Raw genomic sequence first — 25,196 nt, 5'->3', positions numbered from 1 at the left:
TTAGGCAAAGAGCTTTGTTTCTTCAATGCAGAAATAACCTCATTCAAACGAAACTATCTTCCTGTGACATTTTCATTGTCATGCTTTAGGAATTAAGTATACATTGATATCCAAATAATGCCAATAAAACAAAGAGAAGACCCTGAGAACCTTGTTGGGTGGGTAGACCTCCGGTGTAAGGACACAAACAAGAAAGAGACACACAAAACAGGCAGACGTGGATAAAGTCGCCATCTCCATCACTGAAGTGAGTGCCTATGTTGATTATACAGTTCTACTTGTAGAACCAGCAGAGTAAATAAAGTATTTAAGAAATAATTCTGTTTGACTCAAAAATGTGGCAATTTAATTGTATAACTGAAATACACAGGAAAACAAATGTATATGAATCAAATTTAAATGTTTTATTATAGTTGCCTATAGTGACATGCCAAAGGGCCTTTTCCTTGGCATTTGGCAAAGTATTTAATAATATGCTTGTAGACAAAACAAAGAAGTAAATAGAAAACCAGTATAGTCAGGTGTATTTCAAACTGCCAACTTTAAGTAGTTACATGATACAATACATAATATGCAATTTTGTGCTGCAGTGGGCAGGAAAGTATACTTTTATAAAGATTTAAATCAATTATTAAAGGATGTAAGATACTGCTGCTGTTATAGAGGAACACTTGGTGAAGAAACAGTTTTCAAATGTGATCTGATTAGGTCTGTACAGAAAATTCACTGGCATAAATATAAAGATTTAAATCACCTCATGAAAGATTTAGGATATTGCTTCATTTGCATGTCAAGAGTTTGATCATTTAAAAGAGCAGAGAAAAAATTTTATTGAAACTAGAAAAACGAGTAAAAGATTTCAAGGATAGAAAATAAAAAGTTGGACAGAGTTAAGAACTTAATACTAGGCTCATTTTCAAAACTAACAACTTTCAGAACAACTCTCCCTCAAAGACTCCGAATGCATGGTGGAAGACTATGACCCATGTATGACTTACGTATGCATTTACTTTAATATATATGTATCTGTCATATTATTTCTGGTTGTGTTTAATTCCTGAATGTATCATTGTGAGTGCCCATTTGTGTAACTAGAAATATACTTTGTAGGATAGGATCTCAACAGTTAAAGTAATAAATAAGGGAAAAATATTTTCCTTTCACAGTTAGCCCTAGCATCCTGAAAGAATCTGAATATAAACTGTATGGTAATGATCTTTCTCTAGGATTTTTCTCTTATATAAATTCTGGGATTTCTCTGCAGAAACGCAAATGTAAGAGCAAGTCCAAGTAGTTGGTGTCTACAAGGTCAGATAAGCGGTATTAAGGAACTAATTTAAGAAACGCAGAACATTTGTATTACATTAAGTTACAACTAGTTCCAGAAAGTAATTATCATTGGATCAATGTTAATCTAGAGGTAAATAGTGAAATAACATGGAATTCTTAGCTCTGTTCTATTTAACATTTTAAGCAGTGAGGTAGATGAAGTTATTACAGGTATGGTATTTAAAATTTCAAATAACATGACAGGGGGAGAGAGAACTAATACATCGAAGGCAGGATTATAATATAAATGTCACCAAATTTTAAAAATAGGCCAGACTTATAAAAATTGAAAATAATTTTTTTTTTTTAATTTAGCTTAGTAAGAATAAAGGCAAATTTGAGTGCACAGTCAAAATGACAGATTAGAGACAGCAACCCAATTGAACTCTTCTCAATATTCCCATTCAAATAACTTTATAAAAAAGCCTCAAATCAAATTTTAAAGTGAAAAGCCAATAAAATGTCAGGGTGAGATTTTTCTGGCCTAAGGAAACTAAGGAAGTCTCAGGAAAGTTCTGTAATACTGGAATGGCCATAGTGGCCAAAGTACCAGCAACGACACATTTGGAAGCATTCAGCCCAGAAGTGGAAAGGGGTCAGACACTGATTAGAAAAATATTCCAGATGCCTCCCTGTTAATAGTGGGTGTGAGACAATGAAAAATGTAGATGTGGAGGAGGGGGAGAAGTTTGTATAGAATGCATACATTAGACCATGGCAGGAGGTTTGGGAGCTTCAGCCCAAGAGATGGAAAGGAGGTCAGACAATTAGCCAGAGGACTCTGTGGCTAGCCCTAGATAAACTTGTTGGTTAGTGCCAACTGTAACATCACATGCATTTCTAGGTAGCAGTTCCAGGACAAAGATAAATATTAGCACTTACAGCAGTAGGGGAACTGGGAACCTGGTCACAATTCCAGGACCAAGAGGAGTGTTAGTGCTAGTGCTTGTGGCTACAGGAGATCAAGGGTTCTTCCTGGTATAGACCAGGAGAACAAAAGACTAAAAAAATGAGATGTAAAATGTCTCATAGGAAAAACAAGTGAGCTAGAAAATAGATTGAGAAAAGATCAGATCATTTAAGAATCATTGGACTATTTATGAACAAAAAATTGGGAAAGGGGTAAAAGCACATTTCAAGAAATCATAAAATTTCCTAGATGTCTTAGAACTAGATAATAAAAGTAGAAATTAAAAGAATATACTAATCACCTCTTGAAAGAAATCTCAAAATAAAAATTCCCAAGAATATTATACTATACTACTAGCAGCCAGAAAGAGATCATTCAAACACAACTGAGCTACAATCAAGATCACACAAGATTAGCTGCCATCACTATGAAGGTAAGGAGGGCTAAGAATATATCAGAAGGCAAAGAAACAATTACAATTAAGAACAGCCAAAAATCAGCATAATCCTACAGTGGGAAAAAACTAATACTTTTATGATACAGAAGCCTTTCAAATATTACTGATAAGATCAGAATCAAAAAGAAAATTTGACATTCAAACACAAGACTCCAAATCACCATAAAAAGGTAAATATGAATGAAAAATATTTACAAAGTTAAACATTTAACATTCTTATTTGGGGTGATGACACATGTAATCTTTTAGAACTTTACTATCAAAGTTTTTAGAGGGAATCTAACTAGACAAAAGGTTTGAATGTGATTCTATTATGTTTGAATGATTAAAAAAAAATTAATGAAATGGGTAAGAGAGAGGACTACAACAAGTACAATGGAAGGGACAGTGGAGAAGAAATGAGCAACATTTGAACCTCACTTTTATCTGAGCTGATTCAAGGAGGGAAGAAAATACATAGCTAAATATCTGGGTACAGAAACTCATCTTAGCCAACAAAGAAATAGGAGGAAAAGGTAATAAGACAAAGTGGAGAAGGAGAATAAGAGGAAGGTAGTGGTCAGAAGCAAAACAGACTTTTAAAGGAGGGATAGGGTAAAGAAGAGAAGGATAAACTATTAATAGTCATAAGAAAAAATCCTCTAAATCACTAATAATTAGAGAAATGCAAATTAAAACAAATTTAAGGTCCCACCTCACATCCATTCAAGAAGATGACCCAAAAAAAAAAAAAAAAGAGAGAGAGAGAGAGAGAGAGAGAGAGAACGAACAATAAATGCTTGAGATGTGGAAAAGAGATGCACTAATACATTATTGGTGGAGCCATGAACTAATCCAACCATACAAGAAAGCAGTTTGGAACTAACTTTGATCCAACAATATCAATATTTTTGGGGTTCTATACCCCAAAAATATCAAAAAAAGGAGGTAAAAGTACAGATGTACAAAAATATTTATAGTGGCTCTTTTGGTGATGGCAAAGAACTGAAAGCTAAGGGGACATTCAACAATCAAAGAACAGCTGAATGCAATGGATAGCATTTGGTCTATTTTTCACAGATATGCTATTTGGACGTCCAATAGCTGTATTGTAGTTATTTGTACTATTATGCTATAAAAAATGATGAAAGAGATTTCAGAAAAACTTAGGCAGGCTTGTATGAACTCAGAGAGTGAAGTGAGCAGAACTATAATCAACTGAAAGCTACTAATTCCAACCTGTACAAAAACCACCATTATTCTAAAACTCAGGATAGGCACCTAGAGATAGATAAGTAATGGACTCAAAGAACAGAAATATATTTTCTTCTACTTCTTTCTTTTTCTTGCCTTCTTTTTTATGGGAGGAGAATATGGCCAATGTGGAAATTTGTTTTGCATGTCTATAATGAATTCTCTTTTTCTTGCCTTCTTAATGAGATGGAGGAGGGAAAAGAATTTGGAACTGAAAATAAAACAATTATTAAAATAAAAAAGAACCTCTCACTTTTCTTGAACATCAACTCTCTGTTCACCATTTTTGTTCTGTTGTTTCCAGTATAAAAGTTATTCTCCTTTGCAAAGAAAACAGAAACAAATACCACATTTTCTGTTGTACTCCAAAAGACAAATCTTCCTTTCTGTTGACCTCAGTTTTCCATAGCAGCTTAAGTTCACTGTTTACAGTACTTTGCAACACTCTCCTGTGTTCCTTTTATCACCTAGAATAAACTTTCTGGGGTATTCCCTTTTCATCCACATGGTCTCTTCAGGCAAATCCCATTTTCCTTTCCTATATGGAAGTGTTTTTGTTTCTTCAAAATTTCATTCTAGAGCATTTCTCAACTCTCCTAAGCTGACCTTCCCTCCCCTAAAGCATTTTATTCAATCAGATTCTATCTTTCCTCTGAATTCTCTTAAATCTGCCTATCAAACATCAAGGATAGGTATCAGATTATAAACAGATTCCTCTAGCACAAGTTCTAAGGAGAGGTCATCTTTCCAGATTTTCTAATTTCCACTTGCAGCAACCAGCTCATTCCTGTTAATGGGGTTAGTTCCTCTCTTTTGAAAGATGTAATCATCACTCAAAAAGCTCAAAACTTTTTTCTAGGTTTGTTTCTCAAAGAATGGCTGTCTAGATGTTTACAAATCATGCTTTTTCTTACACAGAAACATTTTGCAATGCAGAAGTGGCCAAAAAAATCCAGCTCAAGAATAATTAAAAAGAACACCAATGTCAATCCTAAACTGGTCCAGAAGACATTTTAATTACTTGAGTATTAACTTTTAAATGACTATTTTTTTTTTTTTGCAAAGAGAAAATTTCAGAAAGAGAGGAAATCATAAAAGTTAAAACTGACAGTATTAACTACAGAAAATAAAAGATTCTGCATCAATCAAGTCTATGTTGATAGAATTAGAAAATAAATGGTAGATTGGGGAAAATGTGCATTTTATATCACTAATAAAAATCTAATATCCAATATATATATATATAAGGAATTGGAAAATACCTAACACAAGAGCTTTTTCTCAATAGATAACTGTTAAATTATTTTCAAAAGAATTGCAAACTATAGTATATAAAACGTTTTCCAAATCTCTAACAGAATAGGAATACATCTCTTTGGTTTCAGTGTATAATGTGCAAATTGTTCATGCTGACAAAAAATAAGAACAATCTATGTTAAAGAAACTGTGAGAAGACAAAAACAATAATATATTGTTAGTAGAGCTATGATGTTCTCGAATTTGGATATTAACTTGAAATTTTACAATAAAAATAACTAATTGAGCAGTGATCCTCTAAGAATATATATATATATATAAAGAAAGTAAAGGAAAGAAAGCTAATATAGACAGCTAGACAACACTATTGGTGAAGGTTGAGTAACTCAGAAAGCAATGAGAGTACCACAAGAAGAGACAATGAATTATTCCTTGCATTTCATGGCAAAGAAGTGTAAGGTTAAGATAAAAGAGCACAGACACAGTTAGATGAATATAGTTGCTTGATAGCTTTTCTTTGTCACAAGGGAGGTACAATAAGGGGTGACAGATTGAAATGATCTGACTACTCCCTCAAGAGATGATTGAGGGGAAAAGACTAGAAAGGAGACTCGGAGTCTGAAGACCCTCTCTCTCTATGCTCAGAGCTCTTGGGTTGGAGTATACTGGGCTATCTCCATCAGGATGTGAAGGAAAAAGAGTAAATTTTGTGTTGGCAATGGTTTAACTTGTCTCTCAATTATCTCATGTCTTTCTTTCAGGGTGATTTGCTGATTTCCTTTTGAGGGGGACATCTGGCTGATACTCTTCATTTTAAACATAACTTTTCAAACACCATGGTGTTCAAGTACTCAAGCAGAATATAAAACATTCTCCTATTTCAACAACTAAAATTTGCATAACCTAAGTCATATGGAGAAGAAAAAAAATCATTTAAATCATGAGACTACCATTCTCATCATTAAACTTCTAATTTTAGTCTTTCTCTTTTTGATAAATAGCAACATTCAGTACAAACAGAAGACAACCAAGTTCCAATCAGGAAGTGGAAATAACATTTTCTATATCTGCCAACTAAAGACACTATTAATCCCCCAGGGCAGAATAAAAAATACCATCCATTTTCTTCTTTGACAAAGCAAGACTTGTTAGTTCTTACAAAATTCAATATGATTAGCTGTAAGCCTTATCCTATAATGCAATTATGAAATTAAATTTGGACTTAAAAGGTTTTTAATATGGTATTCCTTCAATACTTCAAAAGATGGGTGACTATATTGGCATGAGTACAATTCTCTCCATCAACATCTCACAATCTTTCTCCTTTGGAAATAATAATGAATGTGGTACTTTAAAGTTTAAGGAATAGTTTCTTTACAATTAATTCTGTGTGATGCAGAGGAAGGCGTATTGTACTTGGAGTCGTGAGGCCTGGACTCAAATACTCAAAATGCTCCAAAATTTCCTAACTGTGGAGCAGTGTGGAGAGGGAAAGGGGGAGTAAGGTATCTTCTCACATCTTTTTGTTGTATAATTTTGCAACATTCAGCTTCACTTGAGTTGTAATTATTCTTTGTTCCATTTACATTGCTATACTTATTGTATATCATGTTTTCTTGACTGTGCTTTACTTCACTTTGCTTCCATTTGTGTAAATTTTAGCATGCTTCTCTGAATTCATCCTGCTCATTGTTTCTTACAGCAAAGTATTCCATCACATCCATGTACCACAATGTGGTTACTTAATCATTGATTTATTACTTGATTTATACATCAGTATTTAACTGATATACAATTGCATAATTGATATAAATATATTAATTTGATTAATTGATTATATAAATGATATAATAAATGTCTATACAGACATCATGTTTCACAGATGGAAAAAACTGAGGTTAAAAGAAGATTTCAATGGTTGGTCTAATGTCACACATCTATAGTAAGTATAGAAATGAAATATAAACCCAGGTCTTCATGACTCCAGTCTTTCCACTAAAGACTCTGTAGTAACTTCACAAGGTTGCTATGAAGAAAACACTTTTTAAACAAAATATCAAAAGAAATGGATATTCATTTACAAAGAAATCAAGAGAGGATGGACCATGATAATCAACAAAAACATTTATTATGCAGACAATATGTGAGGTATAATAAACAAAAACAAAGCAGGGTTTCCAACATCTAGAGTTTATATTCTAATGGGAGAGAAAAAGCACATATGTACATATATGCTCCAATAATCCAGATATTTGGTTTCATTAACGTAGGTGTAATTTCTCTAACAATGTGGACCACAACCTATTTGGACATGACCATCCCATGTAAACCTTGGTCCAGTAAGTTCATTAAGGCAGGTACAACCTCTTATGAAAGGACTCTCTCAAGTCAAGTTTCTTGACATGGTAAAAACATAGCTTCTCAATCAATTGTACTTCATTCTCTTTACATGGTTGGCCCATCTTTTTGTGTCTTTGCCATATATGTCTCTAAATGACATCCTTCACACAACTTCTTCATAATTACATATCTGTAATGTGTTACAGCCTGCTCATTCTACTAATGTGCTTTTCTGTTGTCCTTTGGGTGATGCCCTTTGGAGAGTATAGTCTTCCATGACTCAAAATCATATAACATCACTAGACTATTACTGATATTAATAATAATAATAGTCTTTATTTCATGGAGGAACTCGGAATCATTTAAAAAACTGCACTTTACCAAAAGTAACTCAGCTTATTTTTCACTTCTTGGCTCAATTCACTGCATGTCTATTTGTAGTGACTGTCCAACACTGATGAACAAGCACTACAGACTGTCAATCCAACTGCAATCTATAGTCTAGACAACAGATTATAAAAATAGTCTGAGAAAAAATAACCACAGCAAGAGTTTTACGTGATACAGACTAGTATTATTCAGATATGCCATATAAGTCCATAGAAGACCATGGATGAACTATTTTGTGTCCTAAACATCAAGGTGGAAAGCAGCATATATGTGCATTTTAGATACAATCTTTTACTCCAGCTTCATGTGCTGTTGATATAACCCTATGGTAAGAAAAGGATAGAATTCTTTTTCCATAACTACTAAAGAAAAAGTTTTTTAAAGATTAAAAATCTGAGAATTGAAGTACAGGTATAATTCCTTCTAAGATATAAGAACAAATGGCCACGAAGAACTATTTCAAGTGGCAATGGTTCATTGAATCTTTTAAACCACATATTTGAGGTAAAATCAGGAATTAGATATGTATAAAACTTATGAAAGTTCTGTTTTGCTATATAGGGAAATTATTCTAACCAACTAACATCATGGGACCATAGCTCCTTAACTTGACACCTTGGTTCGATGATATACAAAAACAAAAACCAAAAACCCAATAATCTGTCAAAGAATGGAAAAAAAAAAAAAAAAAAAAAAACTTCTGAGATTAAGAGTAAGGCAATATCATATTACAAAAAGAATCTGGTATAATAGGGCTAATTCTATTTCCCAATGAATGACAGTGTTTTGCTGAATTGATCATTGCAAATTCACTACAAATAACCAATTATGACAAATGGCAACAGAGATTTTGGTTCAATAATATTCTCTGAAGTGAAAGTATCAGATGCTGTGCTATTTTCTTTAACTTGAAAAGGGGTCTTTAGAGAGGCCACATGGTCCCATGGAAAGAGTACTGCATTAGGAATCAGAGGACTTTTTAAAAAAATTTCTAGCTATGTAATTTGCTACCTCTGTACCTGGGCAAGTCTTTGTACCTTTCTTGGACATTTCCTTTGTTCATAAAATAAGAAAACTGAACTAGATTAATCTAAGATTCCTTTCCAACTCTAAATCTATCACATGGCCTTTTTTTGTCCTGCCATCAAATAGGTAGACCCCCTAAAATTCCTTTCACTAAATCACCATGACCAAATATAAAAACAGATGCATGCAAAGCCCTTCATAACTTAGCTCCCTCCTAACTTTACAGTCTTTTTACACTTTACTACTTACCATTTCCTCTTTGATTCAGTGCCACTGGCCTCTAGATTGTTCCATGAACAAAACACTGGTTCTGGGCATTTTTTCTGGCTGTCCCCCATGTGTGGAATGCTCTCTCCCCCTTTCATACCAAGTACTCATTTTCCTGGCTTCCTTTAGGCTAAACTAAAATCCTATCTTCTTTTTCTTCCTTAATGGCATGGTTTTTATTTCAGTGCCAGTGTTACAGACACAATACAAAGGTTCCAATTAAAAGAACAAATTCAATGGAATGCCAAGGTCCAAGCCAGGCTCAGGAAATAAAAGAGAGGTTTGGAGTAATGGGGGGAAAAGACTACTCTAATGTGTTCTAGAATGAGTCTAGATTCACTCCATGTGGGTTTTGTGTCCATTAGTCGAATCTTTACAACTGGTGCTGCCTCTTTTCTTACTCATCTACCAGATTTTAGCAGCCAAGTTAATGGCTGGGAAAGAAAGTTAAAATTTGGGGGGAATAGAAATATGATAGCTTCTCGTTGTATCTTTATAGATTGTCTATTTTGTACTTGAGAAAAGATAAAATCCTATCTTTTACAGAAAGCCTTTCCCAAACTTTCTTAATTCTAGTGCCTTCCCTCTATTTACTACTCCCTATATATTCCTATATTTATATTTACCCCTATATCCCAGTATATAGCCTGTTTGTAGATATTTGTCCCATTAAATTGTGAGTCCCTTAAAGCCAAGAACTGTGTTTTACTTCTTTTCCTATCTCCTAACTCCATTTAGCAGAGTACTCAACACATATGAGGAACTTAATAAGTTTACTGATTGAATGAGACCTAAATTCAAACAAAAAACTACACATAAGATCAAAGGAGTTTAAAGGGGAAAAAAAAAAAAAAAAGATGAGAATTAGTGGGTTTTGCTATTCTCCTCTTTTCTTTTCTAGGCAAGGAAGAGAACCGCATTCAGAAAGAAGGCATTGGGGACATTTTCAACTGACTCTAGGCTAGGCATGTGTTTTCTAGTAATGTATTCATTATAAAACAATACACATAAAGTTCAATAAATTGGGTCTTTTTCTATATTAGTCAATTATAAAATGATTCATTAATTCAGATAGGCACTCTATCATATTCCAGAAAAAAAAATCTATATACTATATATTAGAGAAAATAGAAATTTTCTTTGACTTGGTTGCCTCTGACCCAATTAGAAAACACATAAAACATGTTTTGAATGTTTTAGGCAAAGACTAATTCAAGTTTAGATATTACCTATGACCATGCTTTTCCCAATAATTTAATTATTTAATTTAATTTAAAAGGCCCTATGTTCCAAATGAATGACAAATTGATAATGACTTGGGAAACAACTTGGCAGAAAAGTTTTTCAGAAATAGTAGAATATAAAATGCACTATTGCTATACGCAGAACTGGCCTCAAAATCAGAAATACATGAATTCAAGTTTTGATTCTTATACATAATGGTTATATGATGTTAGGTAAATTATTTAATCCCTCAGAATAACCCCCTAACACCATAAGTTTCAGAGTACCAATCTGCTTGGGGGGTAAGAGAGTTCTTCTCCTATACCAGGGAAATCAAAGGTCTAGCTTAAAAAAAAAAAAAGTAGAAATTTGGATATTTTGTATGTAAGAAAGAAAATATTTAATTTTTTTTCTTAGCACACATCATTCTTCAAAGAATAATTTTGTAGTAAACAGAGAAACATGAACTATGAGTCTTAAATAATTTGTATTTATATTTATTACAGCTTTATTTATTGCAAAAAGCAAGTATTTATAATAAAGAATATATATAAATAGTGAAATAAATATGAATTTTTCTTTGAAATCTGTATAAGGCATATGGTCCTTTTTCATATATAATAGTTTAATGATGAGAGACAGAAAAAGTGTTTTTATGCAAAGGAAAAGATTTATATAACTTTTCAAAGAATGTAAGATATTATTTCTGTTGTAGATGAACATTTTTGCTACCTAAAAGGACATGAGAAAAAGGATTTTGATAATTTGTATAAATGAAAAAAAAAATCACAGCTTTTAAATGGGATTTAGGATTGAATAGTTAATTATCTGTGATATAAATATGAAGACTCAAATCCTCCTGTGAAAAATGACAACATAAGGAAAGTTATTTTAAAGAGGCAGACAAAGATCTTTTATTTATTAAAAATGGAAAAAAAAATGTGTAAACAAACAATTTCAAGGGCACCAATTCCACTCTTCCCTTCACTATTTCTTTTCTTCAGACCTATTGAATTGTTAAAGTTTTCAGACTTTACTCAATGATCCAGTGTTCAGTATAGTGGTGGCACACAGTAGGCACTTAATAAATAAGATTTCCTAACTGACATGTCAATTCATGTGAAGCAACAGTATGTGCAATACCATTACTAGCGGTCAGTTTCCCAAACCAGCAGTACTGTTTATTTGGAGCCACAAGAATTTAATTGGGTAAGTGAAGTTCACTACGGGCTCCACTGTTGTCATTTCTTAGAAGAAAATTAGTAATTAGATTCCCTTGGGAATATTTAAAAGCAATATCAAAAAGAAAATATGTATATGGTCAATAAATGCCTAGTTTTTAAAAGAGTCAAGGGTTCCCAAGGCCCCCAATTTTGAGGCAACTATGTTACAATTATATTGTGATCCGTTCTTCACTTTTTATATTTCCTACAAAAGCTGAAAATTTTCAAAAGTTACTTTCTTCTAAAACAAAGGATAAGCATACAACACTATTTCCACCCTTTTACACAAATGTGTTCTGACAGTTATATCCTTTAAATAAAGCTTCATCACTACAAAATCTGGTCCTATCCAAGCACTATATGCTTATTAGTTAAGACTTACAACTTCAGCATTAATGAACACACATATTTCTCTTTGGTGCACATGAAACCAAATGGGCTTTTTTTCTTAATATGAGTTTTAGTTATAGTAACAAATCAGCAAAGCGCTAGTGGTCTATATAGTTTTTAAAATGCAAAATATTAATAAAAATCTTTCTTCCTATTAATCACTAGGCATTTATTAAGCACCTACTTTGTGATTAAAAAAAAACAAAGTAATCTAATGGAGGTAGAACATAGCAGACCTACAAAGGCCTCCTAGAAGTGTGGTATCTGATTTGTGCTTTAAAGGAAACCAGGAATGGGAGGAATCACAGGGGAGTGGAGAGTGCAATAGAGATGTGGGAAAAGCCTGTGCAAAGGCCTTTAGGGCGGGAGACAGTGTCATGGGTAGACTACTTTATTCACTGGATTTATGGCTCCCAATGCTAGAACAGAGCAGACATAAGAAGAGCATTTTGGCTTGATAACTGGACAAGGAAGCTGGGCCAGGCGAGTAAGCAGAGAAGTCTGTGTTTAGTCACAGCTAACAGGGAGTCACTGCATTTCTAAATGTGGGAGAGGTAGTCAAATCTGGCCCTCAGAAGCATTACTTTGGCAACTGTGTAGAATAATGGACCAGAAAGGGAGGAATCTGAGGCAGGGAGACCAATTATACAGGTTATAAACTATAAAACCAGCACAACACATAAAAAGATTTATAAAGAAGAAAACTCGTCTAGAATATTTGGTCTGTTTTCTCTTTTAAAATGGCAAAGTAACCTAATATCTCATGCTAAGTATAACAAATAAATCTTGCTATAAGGTGATTCCAGGTAGTTCCAATGGTTTTGTGATGAAGAGAGCCATCTGCACCCAGACAGTAGACTATGGGGACTGAGTGTGGACCACAATATAATATTTTCATCTTTTTTGCTTGCTTGCTTTTTATTTTCTTTCTTTTTTTGATCTGATTTTTCTTGTGCAGCATGATAATTGTGGAAATATGTATAGAAGAATTGCACATGTTTAACATATTAGATTACTTGCCATCTGGGAGAGAAGGTGGGGGGAAGAGAGGAAAAAAAATTTGGAATACAAGGTTTTGGAAGGGTGAATGTTGAAAACTATTTATGCATGTATTTTGAAAACAAAAAGTTTTTTTTAAAAAAAACTTGCTATAGAATATAATAATCCTACAGAAATATTACTCTTCTGGCTATCTTAATTATACCACCTTAAGCCATAAATAAATGAAAAAGATCTCTTAAGTATCAAATGGCTATCATCCCTTTCTCCCACACCACATACTTTAATTCACAAAGTAGCAGAACCTCTATCTAAAATAATGCAACATATGGAAAATCTAGAAATATGTCTCGAAAGAATAAGTGATTGCTGATAGCAGAAATAGAAGATTATTTAAATGAAAAGAAAAATCATAAAAGCAGAGCAGTACAGGAAATCTTTGCTGTACAGAGAAAAAGTTCTGTGGACATTACTGTAACATATATATCACAACAACAATGTATTGTGATAAGCAGTTGCTTGTAATAACCCAGACCTGTCCAGGTTATTAGGTCCAGCACACCATTTAATAAGGAAAAGAAATATTTCATGCATTTTAGAAAATACTAATCAAGACCAGTTAAAAATTTAAAATGTTTTGGCACATTTTGGCACATAAAGGGGTAAAAGCTATTGGAAAAATTCATTTATATTAAATACTTCGTTCCCCTCCAAACATATTTCTATAAATTACCATATGATAAACCATATATTTGAAATGCATTACAATGCTAAAACTATAAGACTACAATATTGTCACAAATATGAAAGTTCAAAATATTCAAAGTTCTAGCTATATTTCTGTCCTCAGCATAAAGTAGCTCAACCCTTTATGATTAGTATATATTAATGGAGAATGTTTTCTTTTAATACAACTCATGTTCAGCAAGTAGACAATACGGCCATTAAAAAATTCAATTTCAATGATTTTCCAAACAAGCTCAATCACTTCTATCCTCTGACCTGTCACCCCCTGGTGTAGGCCTTCCTTGCTTAACACCTGAACTAATACAACAGCTGCTGGTGGCGTTGTTGCTAGAAAGACACCCAAGTCTTTCCATATTCCAGTTCATCTTCAGCCAACAAAGTGATTATGAAGCTGATTTCCTTTCAGTTCTCACCAAAATTGTACCTTCTACACGAAGTCTTCCCCTTCCATAATCTTCATTTCTTCCCTCTGAAATTATTTCGTTTCTCTCACATGTATCCAGTTTGCGCAGCTGTTCACTTGTCTCCCTAACATACTGTAGACTCCTTAACAGCAGAGATTATTTTTTGTTTTTCTATGGATTCCCAGCACTTAGCACAGAGACTGGCAGATAGCAAGTGCTTAATAAATGATTCAGAAACTTTCTTTGTTTCAGAAAAAAACTTTATTTTATAAATAATTTCATAAGCTGTAATACCTATATAATCAATTACTGTTATTACTAGAACAGGCTTGAATAGTTTATTTTAATAATCTTTAGTCATTATTTCCCAGTTAATTAAGTCATTTTATCAGTACCCACTGATTAAGAGAACTGGATTTAGTAGAACTGCAGATTTAAGGAATTCATGAATTTGTCACAAATTTTGTGAATATTGCTCTAAATACTTATAGAATGTTATATTCTTTCTGCATTCATCTGTGGATGCAATTAGCTGGAATGCCCAACTCCCTTTATTCTATTCCTTAGGCTATAACTCAGCTCTACAATGTTTTTCTATTACAAACATTTTGCCATACTCAACATATGTTCTTTAAATGAATACATATTCTTCAAAGGCAACATCAATCCATCACTTAACTAAACAAACTAGGGTCTTAACGCTATATAGTATCTCTTTCTGGTCAAGGTCTCTGTACAAATCTAAGAGAAATAGTAGTAATGTTAAAATCAATCAATACATTTTAATGGGCACCTGGTGGATAAACAGCATTACAATAGGTGCTGTAAATATGCTTGGGAAGAAGTTGGTAGATTCAAATGATAGGGAAATGGGAAAAAAACGCTGTCATCTTTTTTGTTTTAAAAATTAAAATACAGGGAGATGATTGTGGGAAGATGATGAACACAAAACTCCAAGCTCTCCAGATTTCCCCCATCAAAAAAACAGAATTACACCTCAAGGCAAATGTAGACAGATGAAAAAATTAAATAAGATTTGGGGCAGAACAAGGGTCCTCCTAGGACAACAGGAGGAACCCCAAAGAAAGACTCCAGGAAGAAGAATTAACTGGTATAAAGTATAAACTGATCCAGGCTAGCTCCACTGAATCAGCAAAGCAGAGGCCTGGACAAGGGGAAGTCAATGAAGTTATAAGAGACCAAGAAATAATAAATATAAAGAATAAAAAATGGAAGAGGATGTGAAATATCTTATAAGAACAGATCTGGAGAATAGATCAAGAAAGGAAAACATAAGAATCATTGACCAAAAAGAGAACCTTGACATAATAATGCAAGAAATAATTAAAGAAAATTGTCCTGAAGTGATAGAACAAAAACAGAAAGCAGAAACAGAAAATTTCATCAATCACCACCCTCAAAGAGGTCCTAAGGAAAACATTTGGAAATATACATTGCTTATGATGGAATATTATTATTCTATAGGAAATGATGAGCAGGATGCTCTCAGAAAAATCTGGAAAGTCCTCCATGAACAAATATAAAAAAATTGTTTTACATGTAACTGGGGGAAATAAAAATATTAAATATTAGAAATATCAAACACTCAGATCAACGAGAAAATGTTACAAGCAACCCCCCAAAAATAACCGATAAAAACAATTCAAACATATCGAAGTTACGGTAAGACTCAGGATTTAAGAAGCAACCTCAGCGATTAATTTCAAGGGACACAATAAAGACAAATTGTTTACATTTTATACATGGGAATGTTTAAGACTGACAATCGTAATTGGATATTCCAAAAGAAAGATTGGGATAAAGCCGAGTATGAAGTGACTCTAAAAAGCTAACCATCTAGAAAAAGGTAAGAATATGAGTGAGGTACAATAGCAAGAACCAACACAAAAGAATTAGATGGGGGAGGGCTGGATATTCTATAAATCTATTCATATCGTAATGGGTTAAAGAGGGAACAATACATACACATACCAAAAAGGGTATAGCACCTTCCAAAATCTATAGGGAAATAAGGGGGAAGAAATAGAATAAGATGGAGTAAAAAAGTCTGTTTAGATTAATAGGAGTGTGATATAGTATGTAGATAAATAGGAATGGGATAAGGATGGAGGGAAGAATGAGGGGAGAAGATAAGAGAGGGATGGGGGAGTGTTGGGAGGTTAAATAATAGCAAGGGATAACTAAAGTAGAAGAGTTAGCAGAAATAGGAAATAAGAGATATACACAAAAATAACAATAATAATCAGGAGTAGAATTTATTAGAAAAAAAAGTAGGGGTCGTAATCATTGATTTCAGACAAAGCCAACAAAGATTTCAATCAAGAGAGAAATCAACATTTATGTGTCATCTACATTAATATTGTTTTAAATGTATGTGTATGTATAAATATAGGTGTACATATGTCTATGTATTTGTAGGTATGTATTTATACACATGTGAGTATATTACATATATGTATGTATACATGACTATATCCATGTTTAATTGCAGCCTGCTTGAGGAAAGTGAGGGGAGGAAAGGGGAAAAAAATAAAATAAAAAGTGCACAATAGATAACATAAGAAAACGTAAAAGGAAGCAAAGATAGACAATTATGAATATGTCTTCTATTGTGATATGTTTTCTTGGAATGGAAATTAATTGTTACATCTTCCGAATCCTCCCTTATGCTCTGCTAGGTACATGACAATGCTTTTTTTTTTTTTCTTTTTCTTGTTTTGCATTCAAGTTTTAAATAAATAAAATAAAGTTTTAAATACATAAAAAATCATATGAAAATGGGTTGAAATTTTTTTTAAACTGAAGATAATTATTGAAGGTATAAGCAGATATTATTACCTCTACAGTCACTTCCAAATGAAAAGTGGGAATCAACACCATCATTTCGCTATTTTAAATACTTCTGTGTACCTCAGCTGAATCCTTACTAATTAGTCATCCTAAAATTCACTTCCATTTTATACTCATCAAATTACATAAAGGGGTTGTTCTCAACCTTTTACACTTCCTGAATTCAATAACACCTTCTCATTCTCAGCAGATAAGATTGCTTCTTACTTCAGTGAAAAGACAAAACTATCTTCAGCACCCCTTAAATTTACTTTAAGAGGTACTCTCCCAAAACTTTTCTTTCTCTCCTCTCTTTCTCTTCCTCCTTATCCTTTATGAGACTAAGCCTTCTTAAGTGTACCTTCAATCCCATTCTCCTACCAGGACATCCCCTCACCAAATTAGTTAACACTCAAGCACAGCTTTAATTGTGCTCATGGCACTATCCATAACGTCAATATCTCCCCACTGCCAAAAATAAATACATTTCAAACATTTTAGACATATATTTAAACCACAGTCATTGTACTACATAAATCTTACTTAGGGTATATTTTCTACTACTCCACCCAATTCTCTACCCAAACCCAGAATGGTCCTCTCAACATTCCCCAATAATCCCAGTGCTTTCCCCAACCTGTACCTTTTCCTATCATTTCCTCTACCTAGAACACAATCCCCAGTACCCTGCCAATCAAAATCCAACCTCCTCTTAAAGACTGAGTCAAATCTAGCTCCTCCACCAAGTCTCCTTTTCCACCCCAGCCTGAAGGACACAGAAGCTTAAAATCATCTACAGCATGAAGGTCAGTCAAAGGGCTCTGATGATACATGAGGACTAACTGAAGCATTTGAGAATGTTAATCCTGAAGAAGATAAAACCTGGGAGAGACATAACAGCTAACCAAGTACTGAAAGTATTCGTGTAGAAAAGGAATCAGGCTTGGCTGGGAACTAATCAATAACTAGAAATCACCAATAAGGAAATTCAGGCTTGGTACAAGAGAACAACCAGAAGTTTTCATCCTTTAAAACCACTTCAGCTTTGGAGCTCCCCCATCATGGTTCCTTGGCACCCTCCCTCTGACTGAAGGTCAGTGAGTTCCTCCCTCAGTCATCATTTAAAGGATGCCCAAGATAGTCATATCTTCCTTTCCCACCTAACTGCAATTCTCCAGCCTTCTCCATCAGGCCTCTCCCCTGTTTTCAGCTTCTTTTTCTGTGTCTTCTTTTTCTATTAAACTGTAAGCTTCTTGAGGGCAGAAGTTGTCCTTTCACATCTGTATTTCCAGAGCTTAGCAGAGTACAGGCACATACTAAATTCTTAATAAATGCTCACTATCAAAAAGTAGAATGGACTGCCCTTTAATGGCAGTGAACTCCCCTTAACTAATTTTTTTTTAAATCTTTTAAGTTTTTTTTTTTTTTTTTAATTCCTTAATGACCACCTATTAAGAACTTTATGTAGAGGATTCCGGTTAATTTATAAGATTCTGAGGTCCCTCCCAACTTGAATATTCTGACTCCTAGTAGATGTAAATTCCTTGAGTACAAGAACTACATTAGATCTTTATCACCATTATGTCTGTTTTCCCTCTAAGTCATTCTATTCTGCTGAAACAATCCCTTTAAAAATCATCATCAACCTTTTCCTAATAACCTCATCCAATGATCTTTTCTCTTTACTAGCCTTTTCATAATGCATATGACATTAGTGAATACCCCTTCCTTCAGACACTATCTCTTCTCTTAGTTTTTAAAATAATATATTTTCTCCTTGTGTATCTCAACTAGTTCAACTTTTCTCTTTCTAGTTTGTTTTTTCTAATTTCATAAGGTAATCTCCAAGTTTCTGTTCTCAGACGTCTCTCCCCCTTGATAATTTCTTTTACTTGCAGAACTTCAGTTATTTCTTTAGAATAAGACCTCAGAAATCATTTAATCTAACTGATATCTGAAAGGAAATTTCTTTTATGACATCACTGAAAAATAATCATTGCATCGGCTTCTGAAGTAGTCTTTTCTGTTCCAGATGACCTAAAATTTTAAAAGAATTTTATCCTAAAACTGAGCCAAAATCTGTGTTTTATAAATTCACCCATCGTTTGTTACTGGTTCTATCCTCTGAGGCCAAGCTAATCAAGGTCCAGGTCTACCCTTAAAATACTTGAAAAGCGTTACCAGGTTCATTCATTCCTCAAAAGCCATCTGTTTTTCAGGCTGTACCCAGCAGGCAAGACCAGACCATGGAAAGAACGAAAACTCTAGAGTCACATCCTACCTCATGTCCCTGCAGAGATCACTCAATTTCCTTAAGATTTAAGTTTCCATATGTATAAAATGGGGAAGATCTATGATCCATGCTAGAATCTCAGGGCATCTGACTATTTCTAGCTAGTGAGCAAGCTAGAGAAGGAAAGAGCCAAAAATCAAGACTCAAAGTAAACCTCCCTGTGATTTTACACAGCAGAATTAGAACATCAGTGTTCTCTCCTAAGAACAATTATATAAAATAAAGGAAATGTATTACCTGTGATTACATTTATGTCTGGATATTGATTTTCACACAGACCAACAGCCTTGCTATCCTTCTCAAAGGCTTCTCGAAGTTCTTTCTTGACTGCTGCTGAACCACATAATCGGTATAGGCCTACTACCTAGAAATAAAATCAGAGCCACATTAAGGTAAAATTTGATAAAAAGAAAAACAAGTATCATATGCACTATATATGGCTGACATTAATATACAAAGAAATATTTTATAATGGTATTAAACTTTAAAATTCTTCAAAGACAAAATTATGAATTTCATAGAAACTTACTTTTAAAATTTTTAATCGCTGTTCTGCAATAATTTTTCCATAATTCTGGATATCTGTATCTTATCCACTTTTAATTCATTTCTCACATACCTATCCACTGAGAGAAATAGCCCTCTAGTCAGACATTTAGAGGTAGCACACAACACTACTGCAGGTCAATCATACAAACATTGACATCTTAGAGTATGGTTCAGATCAAAACATAGAAAAACTTGCCTTATACTTCATTACAAAATTTCATTTTATACTGTTATAACCATCTTGTGTAGGTATATTATTTATAATGCTTTGTATATCTACTTTGTAAATCTAGCAAAATAACAATTTAAGTAATATTATCTAAATGAAGAAGAGAGAGATTCAGGTGTTTAACTCTTTCATCTTCATTTTCTATTATTAAAAAATAATAACTGAATCCAAGATAAAACTTTAAATAAACATTAGTAAAGTACAGATATAACAAAAGCCATGTATAAAAATACATAATTAAGATTTACTGGGGGAAAGTAAGTTTCTTTAAAAAAAAACATGCTTAATATTTATGGAAAATTTAACAGTCAAATATCCTCATAAGGATGAAGAGAAACAAGTCAACAATCTGTTTTTTAAAAAGTCTCTACCAAAATTCTACAACAAAGACTATTTTCAAAATTGAATCCATGGATTGCATCACGGTGGGGCAGATACTATTCAGCATGGGAAAAAAACTGGCTCAGATACAAGAAACAAAAATAGGAGGAATAAAAATCCCTATCTTGAAAGAGGAAGATAAGTGGTAGGGTTCCCTAAGAATTAGGGCCTAGGACTATTCTTATTTAAAACATTTAGAAATGTCTTAAGACACAGTGGTTCTCTACTGGAAACTGAATGGATGTCCATCAGTTGGAGAATGGCTGAATAAATTGTGGTATATGAATATTATGGAATATTACTGTTCTGTAAGAAATGACCAACAGGATAATTTCAAAAAGGCCTGGAGAGACTTACACGAACTGATGCTGAGTGAAATGAGCAGGACCAGGAGATCATTATATACTTCAACAACAATACTAGATGATGACCAGTTCTGATGGATCAGGCCATCCTCAGCAACGAGATCAACCAAATCATTTCCAATGGAGCAGTAATGAACTGAACCAGCTATGCCCAGAAAAAGAACTCTGGGAGATGACTAAAAACCATTACATTGAATTCCCAATCCCTATATTTATGCACACCTGCATTTTTGATTTCCTTCACAAGCTAATTGTACAATATTTCAGAGTCTGATTCTTTTTGTACAGCAAAATAACGTTTTGGTCACGTATACTTATTGTGTATCTAATTTATATTTTAATATATTTAACATCTACTGGTCATCCTGCCATCTAGGGGAGGGGGTGGGGGGGTAAAAGGTGAAAAATTGGAACAAGAGGTTTTGGCAATTGTTAATGCTGTAAAGTTACCCATGCATATATCCTGTAAATAAAAGGCTATTAAATAAAAAAATAAAAAAAAATAAGGGTTAAAAAAAAAAAAAAAAGACACAGTGGTTCTCAAACTTTTGTTTCCAGTATCTTTATCCTATTAAAAATTATTCGGGATCTCTCCAAAGAGTTTTTGTTTATCTGGATTATATTTATAGACATTTACCATATTGGAAATAAAAACTATTTTTGAATCTGTAGATCCTCTAAAAGGGTTTCAGAGATTCCCAGGATTCTCTAGACCATACTTTGAGAACCACTGTCTTAGAGTAAGAAGAAGCACATAGCAAAACCCACAAATCTGAAAATTTCAATCACAAAATACAAAGCTGATAAAAGACTGCAAGGAAGGAATTTTTTGAGACTATATCAATGAGGCACAAAGTACCTAATGGGCTTCACAGAGGTAAATCATTAAAAAAGAACAGGAAAAAAAAATCGAATTCACTTAGTGTGATCCAAGTTGTCACAAACCAAGAAAGTTAGGAATCACTGAAGACTACTGCTACAGCAAAAACATGCAACAAAAATCCTGAGGATCTAGAAATATTTTTAGAATCAAAACCAAAAGTATTACTCTTCCATTGTATAAAGCCTTTATGTATCTATATCAAGAATACTTGATAAAGAAACACCTTCTGGTCAGAACTCTATAGAAAGAAATAGTCCATAAATGAAGGAGGGAAAAAAATCTGAGCAGCCTTTTTTCCTGGCATTGTTCCTGGTTTTATGGCTGCCACAGTTCTAAAAGCTATAAAAAAGTTCCTGATTTTTGAAATGAAATAACACCAGAAGGATCTAGGAGCTCCACTACCATGTGTCCACCCAAAGGGGTTCTGCAAGGCAATGGTGTTCCAACCAAGCAGGCAGAGAGACCAGCGTCTCCCCGTTTTTGAGGGCAGTCATGTGTGTTCAAGGGAGTCCAGCACAATGGCACAGACAGAAGAGAGTAGCCCTGCAATGCCACAGGCATGAGTGTCTCTCCCTAAAGGATGATTATGATAAAAATGATGAATAACGCTTAACAAATGCTTACAAAAATGATTTCATTTTCCTCAAAACAACTCTGGGAGGTAGGCAAGGTGCTATTATTAGCCACATTTTACACCTGAGGAAACTGAGGAAGAGTTATGGTCTACAATTAATCAATCAATAAACATTTATTTAGCATCTTCCAAGAGCCGGTCCCAGTGCTAAAGTCCAGGGATACAAAGAGAGGTAAGACCTTTCAGGAAGCTTACAATCTAATGGGGAAGACAACGTGAACTAAATACATACAAAGCAAGCTATAGAGTTAATAAGAAAACAATAAGGGCAGGTGCTACAATTAAAAACAGTAGGGGAAAGCTTCCAGTAAAGAGCAGAATTTTAGTTGGGCCTAAAAGGGAGCCAGGAAAGTCAGTAGGCAGAGCAGAGAATGAAAAGCATTATAGGCATGGGAAAACCAGAAAAAAATGCTCAGAGCCAAGAGCTGGAATGTCTTGTTTGTAGAACAGCAAGAAATCCAGTTTCACTGGACGCAAAAATACAGTTTGGGAAGTAAAGTAAAAGAGGTCAGGTTATGGAGGACTTTGAATGTCAAACAGAGCATTTTGTATTTGCTCCTGGAGACACCAGGAAGCCACTGGAGTTTGCAGACTGGAAGGTGACATGGTTGGGCCTGTGCTTTAGGAAAATCACTTTAATAGTTGAATGGAGGATGGAATGGAGGCAGGGAGACAATCCAGGTGTAAGGTGACCTAGGTAGTTGTAGTGTCAGAGGCAAAAAAAGTAGGTATGCAAAACAGGTTGCAAAGGGGAACACAACAACAGACCTTGGCAAACAAATTGTATACGGGAGGTGAAAGATAGGATGTAAGTGTGAGGGACTAGAAGATGACAATCTGTACAGTAACGGAGGGAAGAAAATTCAGTTTGGGGTTTGAGTTTAAGATGTCTAATGGGCATTAGCTAAAAGACTTCAGCAAGGCAGTTGAAGATGCGAGATTGGAAGTCAGCAGAGAGGCAGGGGCAGGATAGGAGATTTGAGAGTATAATGCCATCTCAGCATTAGAGATGGGTGACTTTAGGCCTCTGGTACAAGATTTTGTTGATAGCAGTACTGCTCCTGCACTAAAGAGTGAAGTGCTTGTGAATTTCTGAGGCAGAACATGCCCCAGTGCTAAGAGGAGATGCTGAATTCAGGTAGACTACTCTTCAAACAACATCTAGTCAAAGGTCTGTTTTCTGCAGCTTTTCCAATATGGCCAGAACTTATGTTCTTCTGACATTTTACTTGATAACTTATTGCTTAAATAACTTTAAAAATAAAATGTATAGAAATTAACATATTAACATCCTAATCACATCTCTACCCTTATTGACCAAATAATCCTGCTAATAGGAACAAACACTGGATACATGCTCATTTTGTATCATATATTCATTAATAATAGCTATAATTATTATTTGTATTATATAATTAATCTATATATCTCTTTTACACAATATAGTAACATCTACTAATCATCTGATTAAGCAAATGAGCACCTACCCAATATTTACTGTATAATGATAGCAATGATAAGAATGGGTACACTGGTGGCCTACACTGCCATTCTTAAAGCACTTTTCTCCTAACAAACTATATGATAGACAGACAAGACAAAAAATACTGGTGACAACTCACATTTATATGGAGGCTTGGAGATTTAAAAAAGGTTTCCTCATAGCAACCGTACAAGGTAAACAGCACAAGGTTATCCTCCTCAACTTACAAATAACAGAAGTGAGGTCCATAGCAGGTAAGTTGCTTGCCCTGGGTTACACAGCTGGTATGGCGGAGCTGAGCCTTGGATCTAGGTCTCTCCACTCCAAGTCTACTGCTGTTTCAACTATGCTATACTGCCTTCTCAATTGAAAAATTAATAAGTATAGAAGATAGAGTAAAACTTTTTTTTTTTTTATTTCAATAGGGAACAAAGTGCTTAAAGATGGGTAAAAACCATGTTTTTACATTGAAATGTTGCAAATTTTAAAAGTAATTACTGTTAGAAATGTAAATTTCAGGAAATTACAATCAGGCAAATTGATTATATGAAAATTGTTCTGAGTGTTTTTAGGTGAACTAACCACCAAACAAATCAAATTTAATAAGATGAAAGAGAGCTATTTCACATAGCAAACTTATGGTATCCATTACTCCCCAAAAATGGCAAAACCTGAATTTACTAAATTAATGGATAACAGATCTATGACAAGTTATAAGGGGAAAATAATCATGTCTGCAAATGTCCCTAAGGCTGATGAAGAACATCATTACTTTTTATAATACCATTTCTGGGTATTTTTTCAAAATCTGAATCCTAGACTTGATGGACCATGAATCTCATGCAGTATGACTAGTCTTTTTAAGTAGTTTTAAAGCTTTTGCAAAGAACCTGAAATAAAACGGGCCTATGTAAAAGATTGTTTTTGTCTGTGTGTTTAACAGGATCTGATGTGCTTAGCCAAAGAACTGGAATAGTTACAACGATTAACCAAATTTCTGGTAGAAAGCCAATTGTAATGTTCAAGCATAATAAATGAGCACTCTCTCAATATGGGAAAAGAGGTCTAATTCAGGAAAGTGCATTTCTAACTGCAAGATTATAAAAACTACTTTTTAGTTTGTAAAACACTTTAACCAAATAGAGTAAACTATAGTTCCAAGAAAGAACGGATGATCTGCATCAAGTTATGCAGAGTAAAGAAAACAGAACCAAAAGAGCAGTATAAATAACAAAGACAACTTGCAAATAAAGTCAATGTTGAGGCAACATAACTCTGGCCAAAATCAATAGCCAATACCATACTATCCAAGGTAAAGGACACATCCCATTTT

General features: G+C 33.9%; 1 protein-coding gene across 1 annotated transcript in view; it reads right to left on the bottom strand.

The window, feature by feature from the left end:
• SYDE2 (synapse defective Rho GTPase homolog 2) overlaps window positions 1–25,196 on the bottom strand; it is an 85,335-nt gene that overhangs the window by 20,653 nt on the left and 39,486 nt on the right. The window contains 1 exon segment of the mRNA XM_023501718.2: window positions 19,577–19,703. Within this exon segment, the coding sequence (XP_023357486.2) occupies window positions 19,577–19,703 (127 nt within the window).

The sequence above is a fragment of the Sarcophilus harrisii genome, chromosome 4, assembly GCF_902635505.1.
Source record: "Sarcophilus harrisii chromosome 4, mSarHar1.11, whole genome shotgun sequence".
NCBI classification, from domain to species: domain Eukaryota; kingdom Metazoa; phylum Chordata; class Mammalia; order Dasyuromorphia; family Dasyuridae; genus Sarcophilus; species Sarcophilus harrisii.
Note: the sequence above shows the minus strand (reverse complement) of the source record. Positions and strands in the feature narration are given on the sequence as shown.